Consider the following 24,043-nt stretch of genomic DNA (forward strand, 5'->3'; position numbering starts at 1 on the left):
TCAACTCTAGGGGGACCCCGAGAGCAAAAGTTACCTGGTGTTACTTTAAAGCCCTGTTTTCAGATCGTTTCTGATGAAATAGAATGGTTAAGATTGAAATTTGGACACATGCTGCTGGTCCGAGAATTTTCGGTTTCTGTGGTTATTTGTCATTGTTATTAGATATTTGTGCTCTCTCTCTCTCTCTCTCTCTCTCTCTCTCTCTCTCTCTCTCTCTCATCTAGCACAGGTTCTGGCGCTGGTGCTAGAAGAAGCTCTAAATTATTGCATGTATACTTTTAAACGGATCATGCATTATTAAACTGTCCATTCTGGTGCTCTCCTCCAGGATTCATTATTATTTTAGTTAATTTAAATTAGACCTTCGCAGAACTATTCTCTGGTTACACATAGTCTCTGACTCAACAGTTGTTTATGTGTGATGTATTAATTCAGTGCAGATTAAATGGGGTTGTGAATTACTCACCCTCATGTCATTCCATTGAGGTCTGTTCTCGCGTGTCAAAGCAAGCATGGTTGAGCTTCTGTGTACCTTGACTAATGAGCTATGCATGTGTGTTGATCATATTTTAGATATAATTAAATGTCTAAAAATCAAATCTGTTCATCATCAACTGTGTCTCCTAAAAAGGCTTAGATTATACTGCACAATTCATATGGATTCATTTTATTATGTCTCTATGCATTAAAGTTTTGATTGTGTGGACTTTCAATGGATATACAAAAATTATGAGAATATTGTAAATATGTTATAATATTGTATATGTGAGCGGAGGCTAATGCCACCTAAGGGGTAAACATATTTTATACACGCTCCCAACTACAGGGTTTCCAACCAAAAGGAAAGGACAAGCAGAGATGTGTACAATCTTTATTTGATGCTCAGAGATAAGAGAATATATATTATACAATCACACAAGTTGAGAACAATGCAAAAGTACAATTCCATTCACACAACAATAAATAAATAAATAAATACTGATGTTATACTGCGGTCACCTGAAAAATTTGGATCTTGGACACAACAGTCAATATCAATATCCCATGGGATAAGGTAACATTTGGAAATGAGAAATGAAAATTAAATTCAAGCCATCTCAAATCACACCATCATGCAATTGTATAACCAAAACCACAATCCACCCAATAAATAAACAAAATAAATCAAATAAATCCTCCCAGTCCCAACGGTAATCCTTGATGGTACAAGCAAGGAATTGACCAATAAGATCTCAAGAACACAATTCACAAACAACAACAAATCAAAGAAAAATACAATGAGATCAAATTATAACAAAAGTATCAGATCAATTTTTTTTTTAAATCGACCAATATAACAAAAAGTTTATCAGAAAAGAAAATACAATTAAATCAACCAATATAACAAAATAAATCCATATCAAATAGTCTCAACATACACACACACACACACACACACACACCAAGCTCACTCAACCACGCACTTGCATCAACACACTCACATAAAACCCTGCGCACATAACCGTGTGCGTCTATCACAGTAATCAGTGGAACTTGAGCGCACAACTTCTCCAGTCTCTACAGCACAACACCACCGGTCGCCTAAACGAGCCGCCACACAGCAGCAAAACCATAGCAGGCAGATATCTGCAGCACAATTGACTGGCCCTCGGTACGATCGGTAAGAACGGTGAACAACCACCAATACGGCCTTGATCACACTTAAAATGTTTATGTAGCTGGACATTCACAGGCCCACGGCGAGAGTCAAAAGAAGTGAATTTCCCACTTATGCAGTCTACTATCTCACTCAATGCTTAACGCATATTAGGTAACTTCTTTCTGGGACACAATGACGCCACCTGCATACCATGCCGGAGGGAAAACGGAAGTAAAAGTAAATCTGCGCGTTTTTAAAGGAGCCGTGAGCTTCCGCCCGGCTCCACCCACCTTAAAGGGTCACCCCATTACATATATATAATAAAATATTATATATATAAAGTTTTATGGGTTTGGAACGACATATGGGTGAGTAAATGATGACATCATTTTTATTTATGGGTGATCTTCTTAAGTTGCAGCTCATTGTTCATTGTATTGTTAGGCTATATGTTCCCGGTGACATATTTGGAATATTGTGTTATTTCCTGTCTCATGTACCAAGTTTGTAATTATTTGTAGTTTCGTTTTCTTGTTTATTTCCCCTTGATTGTCTCTCACAAGTGTTCCTTGTTACCTTGCTAAGCTTGTTACTCTCTGTGTATACAGTAGCCCCTGTCCCAAATGGTACCCTAAGCACTCACACTCTTCCTACAAGTCCCCATGAAATGCGCATCGAGGGCGCATATCGACCGCAAAGAAGGGCGCTCACGAGCACCCTTTTGAAACCTAAAATGTCAAATGGGACACCCTATCGTCTAATACCTAACAGACACGCGCACGAGGCAGCCATTGTAAGTCCACAAGTCTGAAAGTGCATATGAAGTATGCCATTTGGGACAGGGCCACAGGTTCATGCTATGTCGTAATTAACCTAACTGTTCTGACGTGTAAAAAGCATCCACGTCATCGAACTCTTCATTACAACTTTAGACTCGTAATTTTCGGAGAGCTACAACTTGTTTCACATGATCTCTGTACCACGCGACCACTGCATATTTATTTTGAGTATTAGTGCAAGATAAATATATAAGTCTGAATCTGAGGAGGTTAACAGCTGCGATTACAGCCTCGCGTGTTATCATCTCTTATTTACGGTAATTACGACATGGCGTGAACGCAGCATTATACCCCAGTGTTTCTAATGTTGGTTTTTGTCCATATACCTGGGTGTTGTGTGCCATCAAATTCAGATTGCGTTTTCCCTGTGTTCCTCCGTTTCCTTAGTTTATCTTGTTTGTATGTTTCTTTTTTTTTCATGTATTAATAAATGTATACCGTGTGCATACACACTCTCCTGAATGTATGTGCTCACAGCGCATTACATGCATACAGCAGCAAACAGTGGATCCAATTAATATCCGTATGAACATATATCCAAAGTTAGCCCCCTTTCTCAAACCCGTTATACCTTGAGTAATGGTTGAATCCATAGTGACAGTAAATATCAAGACTTTGTTGCATTTTTAATAAGGATTTCATTTTTATTCTCATTTCTATACTAAATTATTCTGCGCAGCTCCCGCTACTCTCATCCTCTCTGATATGCAGCCATAATCTCTCCAGCTCTGTCAAGTTCTTTCTCTTGTACCAGGAGTTTTTTCTCTCTTTCTCACTCTCTCTTCAACTACATAAAACCCTAATTCCTGCGACCTGAAATTCAGTTGTGCATCTCCCTTGTGAATGCAATAAATTCCGGTTATAAAATCTCTGGAATTGCTTGTTGTTACGTCCCAGGGTGTTTTAATATAATTTGTTGTGGGAAAATGCTTGTGTGCCCTGTGTTGTGCTTTCTCTCCTTCACACTCTCTCACTTAGGTTAATTACCATCAGCTGCAACTCGTTGCGAGCATGCCTGAGAGCAGAGGAGTATAAGGCCCTGTCCCAAATGGCACCCTAAGCACTCGTGGTCTTCCTTTGAGTCTGCACTTTTGTGACGTAATGCCGCTTTGACTGTCGGGAAGAAGTCTCCCACGGAAATGTAGGGAGAGGGTGCCTTTTTTTTAATTTGTATATTTTTCTCCTGCTTTTGGGTAGAGAGGAAGCTCAGTGAAGTTTGTGTTGATTTTCATCTTTGTTTTTTGTGCAGGGGAGGTAGCTCCCTTAAACCTTAGTTAGCTGTTTTGTTTATTATTTTAAGTGATAAAATTCTGTATAAAATTAAGGCCAGACAAGTAGTTTAAGGCTTGGTTTGTAGGGAATTACAAACCTGCACACATATATTCAAATGCGCATAAATATAATTCATTCTTAATGCGCACGTGAGCGCCATCAGCGTTTCTCACAGGTTCGCGTTTAAAGTCTGTGTAGAGAGAACGATGTCGTCTTAAGCCTGGTTCACACGGCAGGATAATTAGGCCGATTTTAGCCCCGATTCCCCCCTTCCGACAATCTTAAGGATGCTCCGATTATCGTAAAATAATCTGATCAGATATTCCTGCCGTGTGTGGTGTGTTAAGACGGCTCTCGTCTGCTCGGAAGGACGTCGGGACCGCTCCGATCTCAAATCGGGGATATCCAACATGTTGGATTTATTTGGCCCGATTTCTCCTCGTGTGTGGTGTCCCCAGGGGACAAACGAGCACGAAGCCTGTGGACTGTGGCGTGCAGCCAATCAGAAAGCGAGGTCACGAGGCGGCGAGGAAGCACCGGGAAACAAAATCAAAACAGCCGGCGGCATGGCGCACCAGAAAGTCCGGTGGACGTCGGAGATGGAGGATAACGGTTTTTTTTCGGTTAAAAACAAACTACAAACGATCGCCACTGCATCCTCTTCGTCCGCCATGATTGTTTACTCTGAAGTCACGTTTGATCTCGAGGGATTTTGAGAGATTTCCAGAATGCTCGGGAGTCAAATCGGTTCGTATGTGATGTGTTGATTTTGCCGTGTGGTTGCGCACCACACACTGTACGACCAAAACTGTTAGACCCGTGATTTTTTTATCGCCGTGTGTGGGGTCTCTCAGGTTTGGAAAATCGGCCGACAATTTTAAAATCGTCTCGTGTGAACCAGGCTTTAGCGGCCTCTAATTTAATAACTGATCCTTGTGACGGAAGTGAATCAATCAACTAAACTAACTAACTTTAGCTGGAAAATATCTTTATTCAAGAACCGCTATAAAGCCAAAACAATCTCTGTTACCTTAAATTATCCGTTTATTACTGTAAAGCCGCTTTGAAACAGTATACATTGTTAAAAGAGCTATATAAATGAAGATGACTTGACTCTCCTGAAGACTTATTCCCATCCTTTGTTAACCTTTTTGATGTATAAAGGAAATAAATACTTTTCCTTTTCCTTAAAGTTTTCAAGCAGTGTAGTAGACCACATTAACAGGATTACAGGACACCAACAGGATTAACAAAAACACCTATTGCTTGGAAATAATGACGGTTCTTTGTTCATAATGCATATATTTGAACGTAAAATAAGACGATTAAAGGCAAGACAGAGGCTCACTGACATACTTTAAAATATATTTCAGCATTTTGTTAATCGACGGCCCCTGACTGAGTAACTTTACCCCAATCCCATCGCGACTCTCCTGGTGTTAGTTATTCCACAAAGTTTATGGATAAACTGTTTGATTTATAATTATTAGATTATCTTCACATTTCACTTACCCTGTTGTGCACGAACATAGCTGTTCCTCAATTTGTGTGTTTCCCATTTGAATGGTCAGCGTATGAGGCGGCTGCTGTGTGCGCTAGGACCTATAGGCTTTAGCTTAAACTTTTATGAAATTATTATCTAATCGGTTGCATATTATGTCGTGGATATATCCCTTGAATGCATACTGCAGTCCCTTTTGACTTGATCTCTCAGATATTTCACCTGTTCGCCAAAAATTACTAATCTCATTGGGAATGTCTGACACTGGTGCATTCATACTGTAATAGACGTGCCAGGCGCCAAAGCTTGTCAGGCGTAGCAACAGTAACTAGGGAGGGCGGGGCTTAGCGAAGGGTCAATCCCTTTTGAGGTCACAGCATTAGGCTGTGTTTGCCACCAGTCATGGTTTTCTCCAGATGATGTTTCATTAAAAAAGTTCGGCAGAAGCACGAAATAATTTAGCATTGAAAAAAATCAATCCAATTAACTTGTCATTAACAATAATCATGACTATCCCATCAGCATGAGAAGAAGCATATATATATATATATATATATATATATATATATATATATATATATATATATATATATATAGGCACTCAGTCGACTCCCCTACATTCCTTGACAGTTTTTCAGCATCCCTCCACCACCCCGACACCACTTGGCTTGTTCCTTCCACAGCCAGGAATTCAGGGGGAGTACTCTGGGTTCTGGGTACAAAATAAATTTTAATTGTTCTGAACAGTTTATTTGAAATGACCATTAACCGGTTAATAATGTTGTTTTATCGTTCTCTTTAATATTTTAATTTGGTAGTGACCAATCATGAATTGAGTAGTTCAGCATGTGACATTGATGCATCAAGTGTGAGTGAAATGCCCGCGCAGCAGTCATCTGCAGACAATCTCTCTGGCACGATAAGATTTGTCTTAAATAACCACAAAGTAGGCCACCCCATCCAATGTTCAGAGGTATGTTTAAGTTAAAACATGCTTAGAAACGTGAAGATTAGCCATACAAAGTAATGCAAACTATTTTTTGTTTTGTTTCTCTTCTGTAATTAATGTAAGCTAATTTGTGGAACGTAAAAAAATCATAGGCCTATATAATAGCTTATAACACTGTCAATTACTTTTCTAGATGGGTCGCAACCAAGAAAATCCTTTTCGTCATTATTTCTCATATGACAAGTCATCTAACAAGTCTGTCTGCAATATTGAAGGATGCGGGGCAGAACAGAAGTAACTGTGAATCAGGGAGGTAACTTGCAGAGGCATATTCAATGTAAACATCCAGCAGAGTATGCTGATTCAACCAGCAATAAAAGACCAGCATCTACAGCAGATGGACAAACAATTGGATTCGGTCATAGTTAAAAAGCCAAAGACAACAGGCCTACATATTCAACTGAATCCCGATGTTCTAAAAAATGCAAGAACCTATGCACAGAACAGAGATTGTAGGTAGGGCGGCTAATAGAAATGGTTCTAGTTTGCGCTTATCCGGGATGTTTAAACCGATGTAAAAAAAAATAAAAACATTTACGTAAGCTCGCGCGAACTCACCCGGGAGTGTTGAGTTTTCACTTATTCCCAATTTGTAAGCCTTCTATCTTGAAGTTGTGGTTGATTGCTCTTCGGCTGGATATCAACACACCCATAAACTTACTAAAGTTGCGGAGGGTCTGCAGCGATCATTTTTCCCCTGATGATTTTATAAAACAAGGAGAGGATCCAACGGAGGTATGTGAACAACGTCTTTGTATGTGTCCTTTCTATTTGTAAAGCTGGCATTACATGAAATGAACAATAAAATGTATTTTTGATGTAAGTTAGTAAAAACCATTTTTTTGGGTGGTTACTTGAATTTCTATAACTACTACTTTTTTATAATGGGCACCATTTGGTAAGAATGGTTTTACATGAGAGAGATATGTAGTAAAACCAATGTGAAACTATGTGTACTACGCATAAGGGTGCAGTCAAAGCTAATACTACTACTACTAATAATAATACATAGTGTGAATTCATGTTCGTGTAGCTCTACTTAGTGTTGACTTTGTAATGACAAGTAATTTTTTTTAGGAAAGCGTACAGGAACCATACCAGCCAACAGGACACGAGTCAGATGAAGATCAAGAAACTGAGTGCCTTGGGGCATACCTCAAACTAAAAGATGTTCCACAATCAACACCTCAGAAGGCAATGAAAAGTGTTGCTGAAACATGCACTGGACAAGAAAATAGATCAAAGAAGCATTTGCTGTTACAACTAACAAGTCCACAGTCGTCTGCAAAACATACATTTCCCTCCACATCTGGGACATATTATGCCAATCCAGCTGTAAGGAGTCAGCTTGTAAGTATGAGACTGGTTCTTAATTTTACATGTCAGCAAAAAAATTATTCTGTGTCCTGGTAACACTATCACCTGTAAATCTAATACAGTTGTTTGTAATGTTACATTTTATGAATTGTTTTCAAACGTATCTACACAAACTGTCAAAAATAATTCCTTTTGTCTTTTAGGATGAACCAGCTGCTGTTTACAGCGAGCCTGATGACCTAAATATCAGTATGCTTTCTTTAGATACACCATCTGAAAAGAAGGATGTTAGTTTTGTTCCACCCAGTTCCACATCTGCCTCCAGTACAACCACTACGACAGATGAAGAAGAGGAACAGACATGGCAAGAACGTAAATGGATTGTCAATGAATCAGCTTTGATGCAACAATTCATAAGATGTCAAGACTGTGGTGCATTGATCTGTGATAAAAATATCACATCTGTAGGGAGTCTAATCAGCGTTATTTGGCAATGTGAACAAGGACATAAAGGACATTGGAAATCTTGTTCTGATGTGCGTGGAATGCCATCACACAACCTTTTAGTTTCAGCAAGAACTATTTTACGGGGTCCATTCGTGACAACATATGCTCTCCACTTCTGTTGGCATCTCACAACACTTGCTACAAGAACACCACCACTTTTGCAGAGATCTCTGTCTCTCTGAGGCTTGAAGATCTGCTGCTGCAGCGGATGCTTCCTCATCTCTCTGAGTTCTTGATCTGTATATTCTGGTTCAAATAAATACGGTTGTGAAAAAAATTCAACGTTGTCTGTTGATTTTTCAAAATCGTCTTCCATTGCGATATCTTGCACGTCTAAATAAGTTTAGCTCTTCACAGTGAAAGGTAACACTGCCGAAATCTCTGTGTAAACAATGAGTGACATACACGCGCGAGAGACCACTTCCGGAGCATTCCGGCGCTTTGCGGCGCTTGCGCAGACTAAGTAAACAGATCACTTGGACGTGGTTGTGTACAAGAGATAAAAACTATATAAATACTGTTCGTTCTATCACACAAACCGCTTGTTTCGTGTCTTAGGCCATCAATGTGCACTTACGATGGGGAATTTTTTAATTTGGACTTTTCTCTGCATGCTTTTTAGAGACATCTCTGCATGCTTTTGGAGACAGTACCTACATACCTGCATTATATGACTGACAGACAATAACGGTTTGACCTAAAAATATCAAAATTTTAACTACTGCGGAGACAAAGACACCTACATCTTGGATGCACTTCAGGTAAGCTAAAACATACCAAAATTAAATTTCAAAGTGAACTATCCCTTTAAAATTGATTCAGCCACATGCAGAGACTGATCTGTTCTTGGCATAAATGTACAGTACACTGACGGATAAAAAAGTGTGTTGCACACTTTGGCCGTAAGGGAGCTAACTGAACGACACACAGCCCCATACATTTACTCCATTGTGAAGGATGTCTTGCAAGAATATAATGTTGAATTACGGCAAGTTTACTCGGTAACCTCACATAACTGATCGATTGCTCCTGTCTGCCTCGCTGTGACTGCTGCTGCTGTGAGTTTGTTTGCTGCGTCTAAGCCTCGTATTAGCTTCGTATTTCTTTCTGTTTTGAACCATCATTTATTATAAATTCTAGTTGTTTATACTACTAAATACATCTTACTCAACATCTCAGATTAACCTGACATTGCTAGCTTCCGTTATTGTCAGCACAATACGCTAACTCGCTAGCCTTTTAACGCACCACCCGTGCGCTCAGTTATTTATTTTTTTTCTCGCGCGCCCGCGCCTTTGAGTTCATAAAAGCCCAGGTGAGTAAGAATCAGTCAACAAACACGGTGAGTAATGTCTTCTCCTGTTATTGTCACCTGCACTTCATGTCACATGTTTACCATAGCCTTCTCTGTCGGCAATATAGGATTTATATGTGATAAATGCAAGGAGACAGTCAGGCTGACGGAGAAGATTTCAGAACTAGAGACACGCATCCAAACTTTAATCGAGAATAGTAAGAAGAGTGCTAGAGCTTTAGATACTATTTTGGATGCGCCTAGCCTAGTGAACTCTTTACATGAGTCGGTTCCGGCTGAAGTAGAGCCCGTGCAGCAGGGCAGATGGGTGACAGTGAGAGATCGCTGTAGTCGCGGATCAAAAAACCCCTTTTCCGTTCCGATAACAAATCGATTTGCCCCGCTCAGTGAAACACCCACTGAGAATTATTCTGATTGTGCCCTAGTTATTGGCGATTCTATTACACGGAACGTGAAAATAGAGACACCAGCCACCATAGTCACATGTTTGCCGGGAGCCAGAGCGCCTGACATCAAAGCAAATTTGAAAGTGCTGGCTAATGCTAAACGTAAATTCTCTAAGATTATTATTCACGTCGGCACTAATGATGTTCGACTTCGCCAGTCGGAGATCACCAAAATTAATATTAAAGAGGTGTGTGAACTCGCAAGTACGATGTCAAGCACTGTAATTTGCTCTGGCCCCCTTCCTGTTCGCCGGAGTGATGAGATAGTTAGTAGATTGTGTTCACTCAATGGCTGGCTGTCTGGGTGGTGTCCGCAGAATAATATAGAATTCATAGACAATTGGAAAAGTTTTTGGGGCAAACCTGACCTGTTGAAAAGAGATGGTATTCATCCCTCCTGGGATGGTGCTGCTCTTCTCTCTAGTAATTTGGCTCATAGTCTTAGAGCTAAAACATGACAATCTGGGCCTCAGGTCAGGAAGCAGACAGACTGGCTTACCCGACCGTCTGCTAGCGGCCTCACGTCACCAAGGTCAGATAAATCCCATCACATAGAGCCTCTTTCACCGAGATATCATCATATAGAGACTGTGTCTGTTCCCCGAACTTGGAAATCCAAAATACGTTCAAACCCATCTAAGGTTAAAAATTTAATTGATGTTCAACAAATAAAAAACAGATATAATACAAATGAGCAAATGATAAAGCTTGGGTTGCTGAATATTCGATCTCTTACTTCAAAAGCGCTAATAGTTAATGATATGATTACAGATTATAACCTAGATGTGCTGTGTTTAACAGAAACCTGGCTAAAACCAAACGATTACATTGCTTTAAATGAGTCAACCCCACAAGATTACGGTTATAAACATTAACCTCGTCTGAAACGCAAAGGAGGAGGTGTTGCTGTAATTTATAGTAATATTTTCAAAACCACTAAGAAATCTAGTTGTAAATATAATTCTTTTGAAGTGTTGGTGCTTAATGTAAAAATATCTAGTGTAAACGATAAATCACGTTTGAAAATTCTGCTGGCTACTGTATACAGGCCACCAGGGCACCATACAGACTTTATCAAAGAATTTGCGGACTTTCTATCAGAATTAGTATTGGCTGCAGATAAAGTACTAATTGTTGGTGACTTTAATATACACATAGATAATGAAAAAGATGCATTGGGATTGGCATTTAAAGACATTATAAACTCAATTGGAGTTAGACAACACGTGTCAGGACCGACTCATTGTCGTAATCATACTTTAGATCTAATACTATCACATGGAATAGATATTGATGCCGTTGAAATACTGCAACAGAGCGATGACATCTCAGATCACTTTTCTAGTCTCGTGTAAATTACATTTAGCCAAGGCTGCAAAGCCGACTCCGTGTTATAAATATGTTAGACCGATCACTTCTGCCACTAAAGATTGCTTTATCAATAATCTTCCTAATCAGTTTCATCATCTCAGCATCCCGGATAGCTTAGAAGAACTTGATATTGCAACAGAAACTTTTAACTCTCTCTTTTCCAGCACTTTAGACACAGTTGCTCCGCTGCGCTTAAAGAAGATTAAAGAACATAGTCCAACGCCGTGGCACAACGAGCACACGCAGGCCCTTAAGAGAGCAGCCAGAAAAATGGAGCGCAACTGGAAGAAAACAAAACTAGAGGTGTTTAGGATTTCATGGAAGGAGAGCTCGATTGCTTACAGAGAGGCTTTAAAAGCTGCTAGATCTGCTTATTTTTCAACCCTATTAGAAGATAATAAACATAATCCTAGGTATTTATTTGAAACAGTGGCTAAACTAACGAAAAAGAAAGCTTCAAGCCCAGAAGTTTCCATGCAACACAGCAGTAATGACTTTATGAACTTCTTCACTTATAAGATCGATAATATCAGGGACAAAATTATAACTATGCAACCGTCTAATACAGTATCGCATCAGGAAGTGCATTGTAGTCTCCCTGAGGGAAAATTTGATTCATTCATTGCTATAGGAGAGGAAGAATTTTGCAAACTCGTCAAATCATCTAAATCGACAACGTGCATGTTAGACCCTATACCGACTAAGCTGCTGAAAGAGATGCTTCCAGATGTCATAGATCCTCTTCTTAATATCATTAATTCATCTTTGTCTCTAGGATACGTACCAAAAACCTTTAAGCTAGCTATGATTAAACCGCTTGTTAAAAAACAGCAACTTGATCCTACAAAGCTAGTCAATTACAGGCCGATCTCTAATCTGCCATTTCTGTCAAAAATATTAGAAAAAGCAGTATCCTCACAACTGTGTTCCTTTCTTGAAAGAAATGATATCTGCGAGGATTTTCAGTCCGGATTTAGACCGTACCATAGTACCGAGACAGCTCTCGTTAGAGTCACAAATGATTTGCTCTTATCATCCGATCGTGGTTGTATCTCTCTATTAGTATTACTGGATCTTAGTGCTGCATTTGACACCATTGACCACAACATCCTTTTAAATAGACTCGAACATTATGTTGGCATTAGTGGAATTGCACTAGCATGGTTTAAATCATACTTATCTGACCGTTATCAGTTTGTAGCAATAAATGAAGAGATGTCTTATCAATCACAAGTTCAGTATGGCGTACCACAAGGCTCAGTACTAGGACCGCTGCTGTTCACTCTGTATATGCTACCATTAGGAGATATCATTAGGAAACATGGAATTAGCTTTCACTGTTATGCCGACGATACTCAGCTGTATATTTCTTCAAAACCTAACGAAACCTACGAATTCACAAAATTAACGGAATGCATAGCCGATATAAAAAATTGGATGACTAGTAATTTCCTACTACTAAATTCAGAAAAAACAGAGATTCTAATTATTGGACAAAAAACTTCCACACGTAATAACCTAGAGTACTGTCTAACACTTGATGGCTGCTCTGTTAAGTCTTCGTCGTCGGTTAGGAACCTGGGTGTGCTCTTTGATACCAATCTTTCATTTGAAAGTCATGTGTCTAGTATCTGTAAAACCGCTTTCTTCCATCTTAAAAATATATCTAAATTACGTCATATGCTCTCAATGAATAATGCAGAACAATTAGTTCATGCGTTTATGACCTCAAGGCTAGATTATCGTAATGCTCTACTGGGTGGTTGCCCTGCACGCTTAATAAACAAACTACAGCTAGTTCAAAACGCAGCAGCTCGAGTTCTTACTAGAACCAGGAAGTATGACCATATTAGCCCTGTTCTGTCAACACTGCATTGGCTGCCTATTAAACATCGGATAAATTTTAAAATATTGCTGATCACTTACAAAGCACTAAATGGTTTAGCTCCGCAGTACTTGAGCGAGCTCTTAACGCATTATAGTCCTTCACGTCTACTGCGATCTCAAAATTCCGGTCAGTTAATAATACCTAGAATATCAAAATCGACTGCTGGCGGTAGATCCTTTTCCTATTTAGCACCAAAACTTTGGAACAGTCTTCCTACCATTGTCCGGGAAGCAGACACACTCTGTCAGTTCAAATCTAGACTAAAAACACATCTCTTCAGCCTAGCATACACATAACACATTATAGACTTATATAATTAGGCTGCATAGTTTAGAACAGCCGGGACCGGGAACACTTCCCGTAATCCTGATGTACTTGGTACATCATAAGAAGGACGGCGTCTACGCTAATATTAGTCTCTCTGTCTATCCCGAGGTTTACCGCTGTCCACTGGAACCAGGCCGTATCCAGATCTGATGAAGGACCAGCGCCAGGACACGACGACGACGCCGCTGACCTGAAGTGTCAACCAGTCTCTCCTCCTCTCCACTCTGACTTCAAACAACCGGAACTGGACAAATACTCTGATTCATTCTGAACTTCATACACTGTTTACTCATTGGCCAGAGGAGAACTGGCCCCCGACTGAGCCTGGGTTCTCCCAAGGTTTTTTTCTCCCTTCTGTCACCTGATGGAGTTTTGGTTCCTTGCCGCTGTTGCCTTACCTTCTGGCTTGCTTAGTTGGGGACATTCAATATTCAACAATATTATAGATCTGCCTTAAAGGTGGATGATGATGAAATTATTTTTTGTATTATTTTCATGTTATCACTGTGAAGCTGCTTTGATACAATCTGTATTGTAAAAAGCGCTATTCTGCTCTAGCTTTGACAGGTTAGCGTAGCAGATAGCTAACATAAGATCCATGAAATAAAGACTCAGGAAACCGGAGTATAGAGAGGCCTTTAGTAAGGATCTTTCCAATTTTGTAAAACTGTGAAAACATAATAATATGGCATTACAAACTGCCCATATATACATATACATGAATATGCAACTCAAATCTAACATATATAGCTATCCCATAAGAAAATGTGCCATTATAATGAGACTTGCAGGACTATTAAGCATTTAAGCTAACATTAACATGGATGTCTATGGAGAAATGCTAATCGCGATTAGCATCTATTAATACAACATACATACATATGCTAAAACGGACAATAAACAAAGACTATAGAAAAGTAATACTTCCTACAGAAATACTTACAGACTTAGACCTTCAAAACTATCAAAGGCAAAGATAAAAGAGTAACTGCTGCATGTCCTCTCAGTAGACCAGAGTCAGAAGCAAACAGGAAAAAACAACGGCAAGAGAGGAGGGACTAAATATGAAAACTCAAATGCAATACAACTTTACACCACTGGAAGTCTCTAATGCAACACAAAGTGGGGGCAGAACACTCCCCGCCTGGTATTAAATAATACCACTATGTCCCTTTACTGAGAAGCAGCACAACGTCTGAAACAGGTCTTGAATACACCTTGGGAGAACCCTGTCTCATGATCTTCACATTGACTTTCCGAATCCTGCCATCACGGCTGGGGATGGTTTCCGCAATAACACCTGTGGGCCACTCATTCCTTTTCACTTGAGTGTCTTTGAGGAGTACCACATCTCCAACTTGCAGGTTTGGTCTTTCTGATTTCCACTTCTTGCGGGACTGGAGCGTCTCCAAGTACTCTTGCTTCCAGCGTCTCCAGAAAGTTTCAGCGAGGCTTTGGACTTGCCTCCATTGCTTGCTATAGAGATCTTTGAGATCCATGTTCCCCAGAGGAGCAGATACTGGGTCAATCTTCTGAGTGAGCAGCATTGCTGGTGTGAGAACAGCTGGCATCCCTGGATCAGAGGACACTGGAACTAGAGGTCTTGCGTTCATGACTGCCATGACTTCCGCCATGAGAGTTACAAGTACTTCATGAGAGAGGCGACAGTTCTCCTTCAACAACATGGCATCCAAAATGCGGCGTGCAACACCGATCATCCTCTCCCATACTCCACCCATGTGAGAGGAGTGTGGAGGATTGAATGTCCAGGTGCAACTTTTTTCTTGCAGGTGAGCTTTCAACTCTGGATCTTCTGAGTTTATTTGCAGTTCTTTGCAAGCTCCAACAAAGTTTGTGCCCCTATCAGAACGGAGCAGTCTTACAGGGCCTCTGATAGCGGTAAATCTCCTCAAAGCATTGATGAAGCTGGAGGTTGACATGGTCTCTACGACCTCAATATGCACCGCTCGTGTACTCAGACAGGTGAACATAACTGCCCAGCGTTTGTTTTCTACATGACCACCTCTGGTCCTGCGCGACGAGATGGTCCAAGGTCCGAAAACGTCAAGTCCAACATTCGTGAATGGAGGATCCATGGTGAATCTGTCCTGAGGTAAGTCAGACATTTTTTGTTCTTCCAACTTTCCTCTTAATCTTTTGCAGATCACACATTTGTGAATCACACTTGACACCAATCTCTTACTTCCTGTTATCCACAGTCCAGCTGTTCGAACTGCGCCTTCAGTGAAGTGTCGTCCTTGGTGAGAAACCTGTTCATGGTAGTGTCTTACCAGCAGAGTAGAGACATGATGGTTTTTTGGAAGAAGGATTGGATGCTTTTCTTCCCAGGACATGTCTGCTGACGATATTCGACCTCCAACTCTCAGCAAACCATTGTCATCAATGATGGGATCCAAACTTCTGACTGAACTGTGTCTTGAGACTTCTTCTCCCTTTGAGAGGTTTTTAATTTCCTCTTTAAAGAAGTCCTGTTGTACGCTTCTCATAATTATGAGTTTTGCTTGAGAAAGCTCACCCATTCTCGGTTTATGGTCTGTATTTTTGGAGTAAGATCTGGCCTTTTGGATGAGCCTGGCTGTTGCACGGGTAAGTGCTTTCCAACTGGAGAATCTACTAAACCGATGAGAACCGATACCTCCACCTGTAGCTTTTGTAGCATAGGTTGAAACTTGAGGGCGAATTTCTGCATCAGACTCTGGATGTAGAAGGTCAAATATCTCTGGCTGAGGAGACTCATCCGACTCAGGTTTTGTCAGAAAGGCTGGACCTGAAAACCAGTTGGTGTCTTTTAGGAGAGCGGCTGGGACAGACCTGGATCCATGATCTGCAGGGTTATGGCTGGTGCTGATGTAGTGCCACTGATTAGAGTGCGAGGATTTCCTGATTCTTGTCACTCTGTTTGCGACATAGACATAAAAGTTCCTGGACGTGTTATGAATGTAGCCAAGTACAATCCTGCTGTCTGTGTAGAATTTGACTGTGTGAATCTCCACATCGATTTCATCCATTATCAGGTCTGCAAGCTCTGTTGCCAAGACAGCTGCACACAGCTCCAAACGAGGGACGGTGTGCGCAGGACGTGGAGCCAGCTTGGACTTCCCCATGATGAACCCGACATGACTGTGTCCTTCTGTATCAACTGCCTTAAGGTAGGCTACAGCGGAAATAGCTAGAGTCGATGCATCCGCAAAGACACACATTTCTCTGTGTACAGTGGCAAGCAGAGAAACAGAAAGGTAGGTCCTCTGGATCTGGAGTAGCTTAAGTTCCATCAGGGAATCTTTCCAGGCTTTCCACTGGATTGTTTTATCGTCTGGTAGTTGAGTGTCCCAATCGTACTCTTCTATGGAGATATCTCTCACCAGAGCCTTTCCCTGAATCGTGATTGGAGCCACAAACCCCAAGGGATCGTAGACACTGTTGACCGTCGAAAGGATGCCCCTTCTAGTGAATGGCTTTTCCTCATCAGACACGCAGAAGGAAAAGCTGTCTGTTTGCAGGTCCCATATGAGGCCTAGACTGCGTTGAAGGGGCAAAGGATCAGATGACAGATCCAGATCCTTAAGATCTTTGGCACGATCTTCAGATGGGAAAGCGTTCATAACAGCGCTGCTGTTTGATGCTATCTTGTGCAACATGATACTTGACTCCGCTAACATCTCCCTTGTTCTTCTTAGAATGTCGATGGCTTCTACTGCAGTGGAGAATGAGGCGAGTCCATCATCCACGTAAAAGTTCCGCATGACGAACTGCTTAGCATCTTGGCCATGTTCTTTTTGTCCTTCTTGCGCTGCCCGTCTCAAGCCGTAAATGGCCACAGCTGGCGAAGGGCTGTTACCGAATACATGTACTGTCATACGGTATTCAGTCACTGGTTTTGTGAAGTCGTTATCTTCGAACCACAAGAACCTTAGGAAATCACGGTGTTCCTCACAGACTGTGAAACAGTAAAACATCTGTTGCACATCTGCTGTGACTGCAAAAGGCTCCCTGCGGAAACGAAGAAGGACGCCAAGAAGAGTATTATTGAGGTCTGGTCCCTTTAAGAGGATGTCGTTGAGGGAGACACCTTCGTGCCTGGCACTGGAGTCAAACACCACCCGTATTTGGTCTGGCTTCTTAGGGTGGTAGACACCAAATGTTGGTAGATACCAGCATTCTTGATTCTCTTTCAATGGCGGAGCTAGTTCTGCCTGGTTTGACTCAAAGATTTTCTGCATGAAATCCATATATTGCTTTTTCATGTCTGGCTTTCTTTCCAGTGTGCGACACAGAGATGAGAGACGTTTGGCTGCTTGCTCTCTATTATTTGGGAGACGGCGCCTTGAGGAACGGAATGGTAAGGGAGCTACCCAACTGTTCGCATCATTGATGTAGACGTTTTTGTCCATGATCTCAAGGAAGGCTTGATCTTCAATAGACAAAGCGATTTTCTCATCTTCTTTTGTTCTTTTGAATACTGTGCTTCCAAGATCATCGGTGTCATCTGCCAGTATGTCCATCTCTTTCAAGGTTTGTATACTGTGAATTGATCTCCTCTTGTCAAACTTTTCTTGGATGTGAATAACACTATGACATGGTCTAAGGAAAGATGTGCGCCCAGAAGGTAGAACATCAGTCCTGTAAACATTCACGCTGCTAGGCTTGTGGGCTCCTCTGAGACATACTTCTCCAACAATGACCCAGCCGAGGTCAAGTTGTTGGGCATATGGAGCATTGCTAGGTCCATTATACTGTTTACGTACTTTGTGTACGCACAGTATGTCTCTGCCGAGTAGAAGAAGAATGGCTGCATCCGGATCAATGGCTGGGATTTTATCCGCCACTGGCTTGAGGTGGGAATAGTGATGTGCTATTTCTGCTGAGGGGATCTCTGAACGGTCGTCTGGCATCATGTCACACTCAATGAGTGATGGAAGCGAGATCTGTACATTTCCATCTATTGACTCAACTATGAGGTTGCTAGCACGTCGTCCTGATGTTTCCACAATTCCTGAGCATGTTTTAAGGGTGTATGGAGCAGCATTTGCTCCAATACCCAAAAGGTCGAATAGCTCGGTCTTGGCCAGGGACTTATTACTCTGCTCATCAAGGACAGCGTATGCTTTAACAGCTTTCTCTCTTTGGCCTGCAGGGTAGACTCGGACCAAACATATCTTGGAGCATGATCGGGAGCTGAATGAGTCCCCACAGACTTCTGTGCACTTTGACATAACCTCTGGAGTCTCATCTTCCTGTTGCTCCCCGCCGTGATCCTCCTTAATAGCAGAGCTCAATGACTTCCATGGCACTGGCCCTGGGTGAAGTGCAGCTAAGTGTTTGTTGCTGTTGCACTCTTTGCACTGCACAGATTTGTCACAGTTCTTGGCGAGGTGACTTGTTGTGGCACAACACTTGAAACAGATATGTTTCTCTTTGAGGTAAGCTTTTCGTTCATCTAAGGTCTTGCTGCGAAAGCCACGACATTTTCTTAGAGGATGGGGTTTATTATGTAACGGACATAATCTATCTGGATCCTCAACCTTTTTCTCCATAATGTTCTGCTTATCACCATTTTCTGAAGAAACCTCGGTCTTCCTGGTGAACACAGATGGTTTGGTGGATTTCAGAAGTTTATCCGTTTTGACTGAACCACTCATGGTCAGTTCGGCAAAGCTGGGGTCATTTCTTGTCTTTGCTTGGTCTCTGATAAACTTTACAAAGACGCAAAAAGGGGGATATTGAACCTGATGTTCGTCTTTATATTTAGAGCCAACTGAGATCCATTTCTCCAGAAGGTTATAGGGGAGCTTCTGTGCGATGGGATTGACTCCCCGTGGTGTGTTGAGGTAAGATAGTCCAGGTAAGAATCCATCATTCCTAGCTGCCTCCAGCTCTAGCAACAGGTCCCCTAGCTCCCACAGCTTCTCATTGTCCCTGTTTGATATTTTTGGAAACTCCTCTAACTTCCTAAGCAGAGCGTTTTCTATCATTTCTGCTGATCCATAGCATCCTTCCAATCTCTGCCACACCATTTTGAGTCCTGCGCTGGCATTATTGATGTGAACTGCACGGATGCGTTTAGCCTGCTCTGCAGACTGTGGTCCCAGCCATTTAGTCAGTAAATCTAGCTCTTCCCTGGGGGTTAAGTTCAGATCACTGGTGGAGTTGACAAAGGAAGCTTTCCAGGCCCAGTAGTTCTCTGGTTTATCGTCAAACTTTAAGAGCCCAGAGCTAACTATTTCTTTGCGAATCAAGTATCTGGCTAAGTCTGTTGTATCTGACTGATCATGCAGGGGTGTTCTGGAGGGCATGAAGTAGGTTTTACCTTTAGATTGTGTGGCGTGAGTCTGTAGAGGGCGGCGTTCATCTTGGTAGAACTTCAAAGGGCTTGCATGGCTTTGCTGAGCGTAGGCTGTGCTCGTGCTCTGGCGTTGTGCTGTTAATCCTTGGAACATGACCTCGCTAATATCTTCCAAACTGTGTGTTTGGATTCCACGATTATCTATATCACCGTTGTCCATGTTTGTCTGGTGCTCTGGTGAAAAGATGGGTTGTGGTTCCATGAGTTGAGACTGTTGCTCCCCATGCTCCTTCGAATGTACTTGCACATATTCACTAGTGCGTTGAAGTGAGTGATACGGAGCTAATTTGGTCACATTCTGCTGTGTTGGTTTTCCAACTTCATCATAAGCTGCTTCAAGGATTTCAGCCTCTGTAATAGCTGCTTCAGCAGCACCCTGTATTTTCAGTGCTTTGAGGTTGGCTTGTAACTCAGTTGCCCTACGTTTCAGTTCCACTTCAAGCTCAGTTTTTCTCTTAAATTCTTCCGCTTCTATCCGTGCCTGCTTTATTAGCATGTCTGCTTCTTTTTGTGCATATGAAGCTTTGACTTTTGCAGCTTCCGCTTTAGCTCTAGCTCTTGTGGCAGCAGAACTGTGTGATGAGGCACGACTAGAATGGGTTGAGCGTCTGGTATGGTAGGAGTATTGAGACAGCCCATCTTCTGTGTATAGCAGAGGTTTTTCTTCTCTTTGTTCCTCCATGATAGATTGATGAATCTATGCTGAGCTTCTGGGCTGCAGTGTTGATAACTCACTCTTCTTATGATAGCAGACTGAATTTTAAGTCTTTTTACTATTCTGCTCTAGCTTTGACAGGTTAGCGTAGCAGATAGCTAACATAAGATCCATGAAATAAAGACTCAGGAAACCGGAGTATAGAGAGGCCTTTAGTAAGGATCTTTCCAATTTTGTAAAACTGTGAAAACATAATAATATGGCATTACAAACTGCCCATATATACATATACATGAATATGCAACTCAAATCTAACATATATAGCTATCCCATAAGAAAATGTGCCATTATAATGAGACTTGCAGGACTATTAAGCATTTAAGCTAACATTAACATGGATGTCTATGGAGAAATGCTAATCGCGATTAGCATCTATTAATACAACATACATACATATGCTAAAACGGACAATAAACAAAGACTATAGAAAAGTAATACTTCCTACAGAAATACTTACAGACTTAGACCTTCAAAACTATCAAAGGCAAAGATAAAAGAGTAACTGCTGCATGTCCTCTCAGTAGACCAGAGTCAGAAGCAAACAGGAAAAAACAACGGCAAGAGAGGAGGGACTAAATATGAAAACTCAAATGCAATACAACTTTACACCACTGGAAGTCTCTAATGCAACACAAAGTGGGGGCAGAACAGCGCTATATAAATAAAGATGACTTGACTTGATAACGGCGCTAACATTTTAAAGGCAGTGTCTTTACTATCCGATATGCAAGAGGAAACCCCATCTAATGAAGCGAATTAAACTTATCCCTTGGGCGCAGGAATGGATGAGGATGAGCTACAATCCAAGGCAAAACACCGGATGTGGTAATTGAACTTGACTCTGTGATGTCAGGACATGTGTTGCGCAGTGTGAGGTGCTTGGCTCACACCCCTGCAGTTTGGCAGTTGACGACGCGTTAAAAGAGCAACGGTCATCCAATTTGATTTCTTAAGGACATTTCACCAATTAAAGAACTACATTTAGGTGAGAATGAATGGGAGACAATATCCAACTTGGTGAGTGCACTGAAACCAGTGAAAATTGCTATGAAAAGTCTCCAGTCGGACCTGGGGCCTGTTTCAGAAAGGAGGTTAAGTGAAAACTCTGAGTATGTTAACCCTGAAATGAGGGAAACTCTGGGTTTTCCATTTCAGAATGGGAGGTATATCAAACCCGAGAAAGCAGAGTAAGTCAAACCCGTTTCTGAAAGAGAGGTAACTTATACTCAGAGTCAGTTACCATGGTAACTTACTCTGTGAACCTAACCTGGTTGGGAGCAGGTTTTCTTCGGCAAACCCAGAGTTTCTTGCGATCTCCTCCCCTTTTTTAAAGAGGAAGCGGTGTTTGAACACCTCATTCATTCTTTCTGTACATTTATGTATTGCTGTTATTACCGCTGTTTTTTTATTTTTTATAATAAGATTAAGTCTATATAACTCCTTAACTGGCAACTGAAAATACAGTAGATTAGATGTACATCATGCAGTTCTAAACAAATTCTACAGAATTAAACTGTGGCATTTACTGAAAATGTGTTCATCTGTGCACCAGAAGTTGATGGACCGTCCTCCTGCTGTTCTTCCACACTCTGTCTGATTGTCTGTTTATACTTAGATATAAACTTAGATTCTATAGGCTACTCCACATAAAAATGTGAATGTGTAGATTGTCTGATGTGTAGACACATAATATTAACATTACCTCTGTAGGCCTCTCTGTGGCAGCAGAAACTTCATTGTTTCTTCATCCCCATCATCATGTGAAGATGAGCATTTGGTTGACTATGCTTTATAACACTATTTGTCATAATTTCTGGTGTTTTGAGTAGGCTACTTACAACTGCCTGGGGTTCTGTTGGGACAGGAGGCTCCAAAAGACAGATATTACCATCAGAAAAACCCAACCCAAAGTAAAATAAATGGAAATATCAAAAATACCCTATATAAAAAATAACACATATGTAGACCTCTTACATTTTATGAAGGCCCTTGGATCTCCGGGAGTGACTGGCTCTGATGAAGTCCCTTCAGGAATTCCCTCAGCCAAAAATGCTGCTGCACTGCTAGACACTGGATGCTATTAAGTTATTTAAGTCAGGTAGCCTACACCCATGATATGCTCAAGCCTTACCTGATTGAATTATGTTTTTATATTTCATTTTCAGCTGCTGCCACATTATTTTAAAGCCTGCAGGATTGCACCTAGCCTACATGAAAATGAAAATTAGGTTCAATAACATGTTCTTCCAGTTTCACCTCTGATATTATAACAGTTGGGTAAGTTACTCTAAAATAGTTATTAATTACTAACTAAATGACATCTTCAACAGTGTAATTAGATTAATGTAATAATTACTATCTTTAGAAAGTATTGGTCTACTTATTACTAATTACTAAATCCCATATCAACCTCAACCACTTGAACAATACAATGCTTTCAAATTAACAATATACAATTGCATGAATTATTCTTGAATTGACCAAAGTGTGTAGAGGGAGAAGGTTATTAAAACTATACTTAAAAATGTATGTTAAATCCACTAGTGTTTTATACAGAATTGTTGTATATATATAACAATATTGTTCTATGCAGTAGCCTATTTAATGTAATTACATCAGATTTTATTTTAAATTACAGAATAATTAAGAGTAATCCCTTTAATTCAATTACAATATTTAGATTACTTGGTAATTAATTACACTCAACACTGTATAACAGTAATTCCTCTTTTTGTCTGGCGCTGTTGCCATGGTTACTCATAATATCTGTGCTCCATTGATAATGGCTTTTTAGTTGTGGTGCACGCGCTTAACTCAGAGTCAGTCAACTTAGAGTTGATTGAACTAACTAATTTCAGCTTATCTGTAACCGAAAACTCAGAGTTTCCCATCTCAGGGTAAGTCAACTCAGAGTTCAAGTTTTAACTCAGAGTTGGTTGAACCTCCTTATTGAAACAGGCCCCAGCTCACAGCAGGTGACTTCTATGGTGTTTAGCTTCAGTGTGTACTGTGCACAGACAGAATTGACAATCCCTTTGCAAAACGCCTAGTGTCTCAAATCACGACAAACAGCTCTCTTTGACAATGACGCCTTTGTGGCTGCTTTATTTCTCAATCCTAGAGACTTTTTCTCAGTGACCTTCAAGCCGAACGCGCAAAAATTTACTTATGTCGTGTCTGGGAAGCCATTCAGACTTTATCCGGCAGCAAAGCAACTACACAGCACACTCCATCCCAATCATCCGACGATGATGACGAAATAGAACAGCTGTTGATGGCAAAAGAAAAAGAAAGCACAACAGTAAAACGCACTCGTGTTTCCATCTCATCTGTTTTGGATATGTATTCAAGAGAAGCACGCCGTAAGAGGAGTGAGTGTATTTTTAAGTACTGGGCAAGTGTTGCTCCCACTAACCCAGATTTGCACAAACTTGCTATGCATGTAAGTGCACTACCGGTAACGCAAGTCAGCGTAGAGCGCGCATTTTCATGCCTCGTACATTCTATCCCCACTGAGGTCTTCAATGAATGGC

The 24,043-nt window shown here is 41.0% G+C and overlaps 1 protein-coding gene across 1 annotated transcript; it reads right to left on the bottom strand.

Moving 5' to 3' along the window:
* Window positions 1–13,984: 13,984 nt before the first annotated feature.
* LOC306989945 (uncharacterized protein) lies at window positions 13,985–21,126 on the bottom strand. Its single transcript, XM_079596058.1, has 2 exons — window positions 20,968–21,126; window positions 13,985–20,691 (listed from the first exon to the last, which is right to left on the bottom strand). Exon 2 carries the CDS (start codon window positions 20,475–20,477, stop codon window positions 14,595–14,597), a length of 5,883 nt encoding a protein of 1,960 aa, XP_079452184.1. The 5' UTR covers window positions 20,478–20,691; window positions 20,968–21,126; the 3' UTR covers window positions 13,985–14,594.
* Window positions 21,127–24,043: the final 2,917 nt, after the last annotated feature.

Source organism: Phoxinus phoxinus (genome assembly GCF_949152265.1).
Source record: "Phoxinus phoxinus genome assembly, chromosome: 21".
NCBI classification, from domain to species: Eukaryota; Metazoa; Chordata; class Actinopteri; order Cypriniformes; family Leuciscidae; genus Phoxinus; species Phoxinus phoxinus.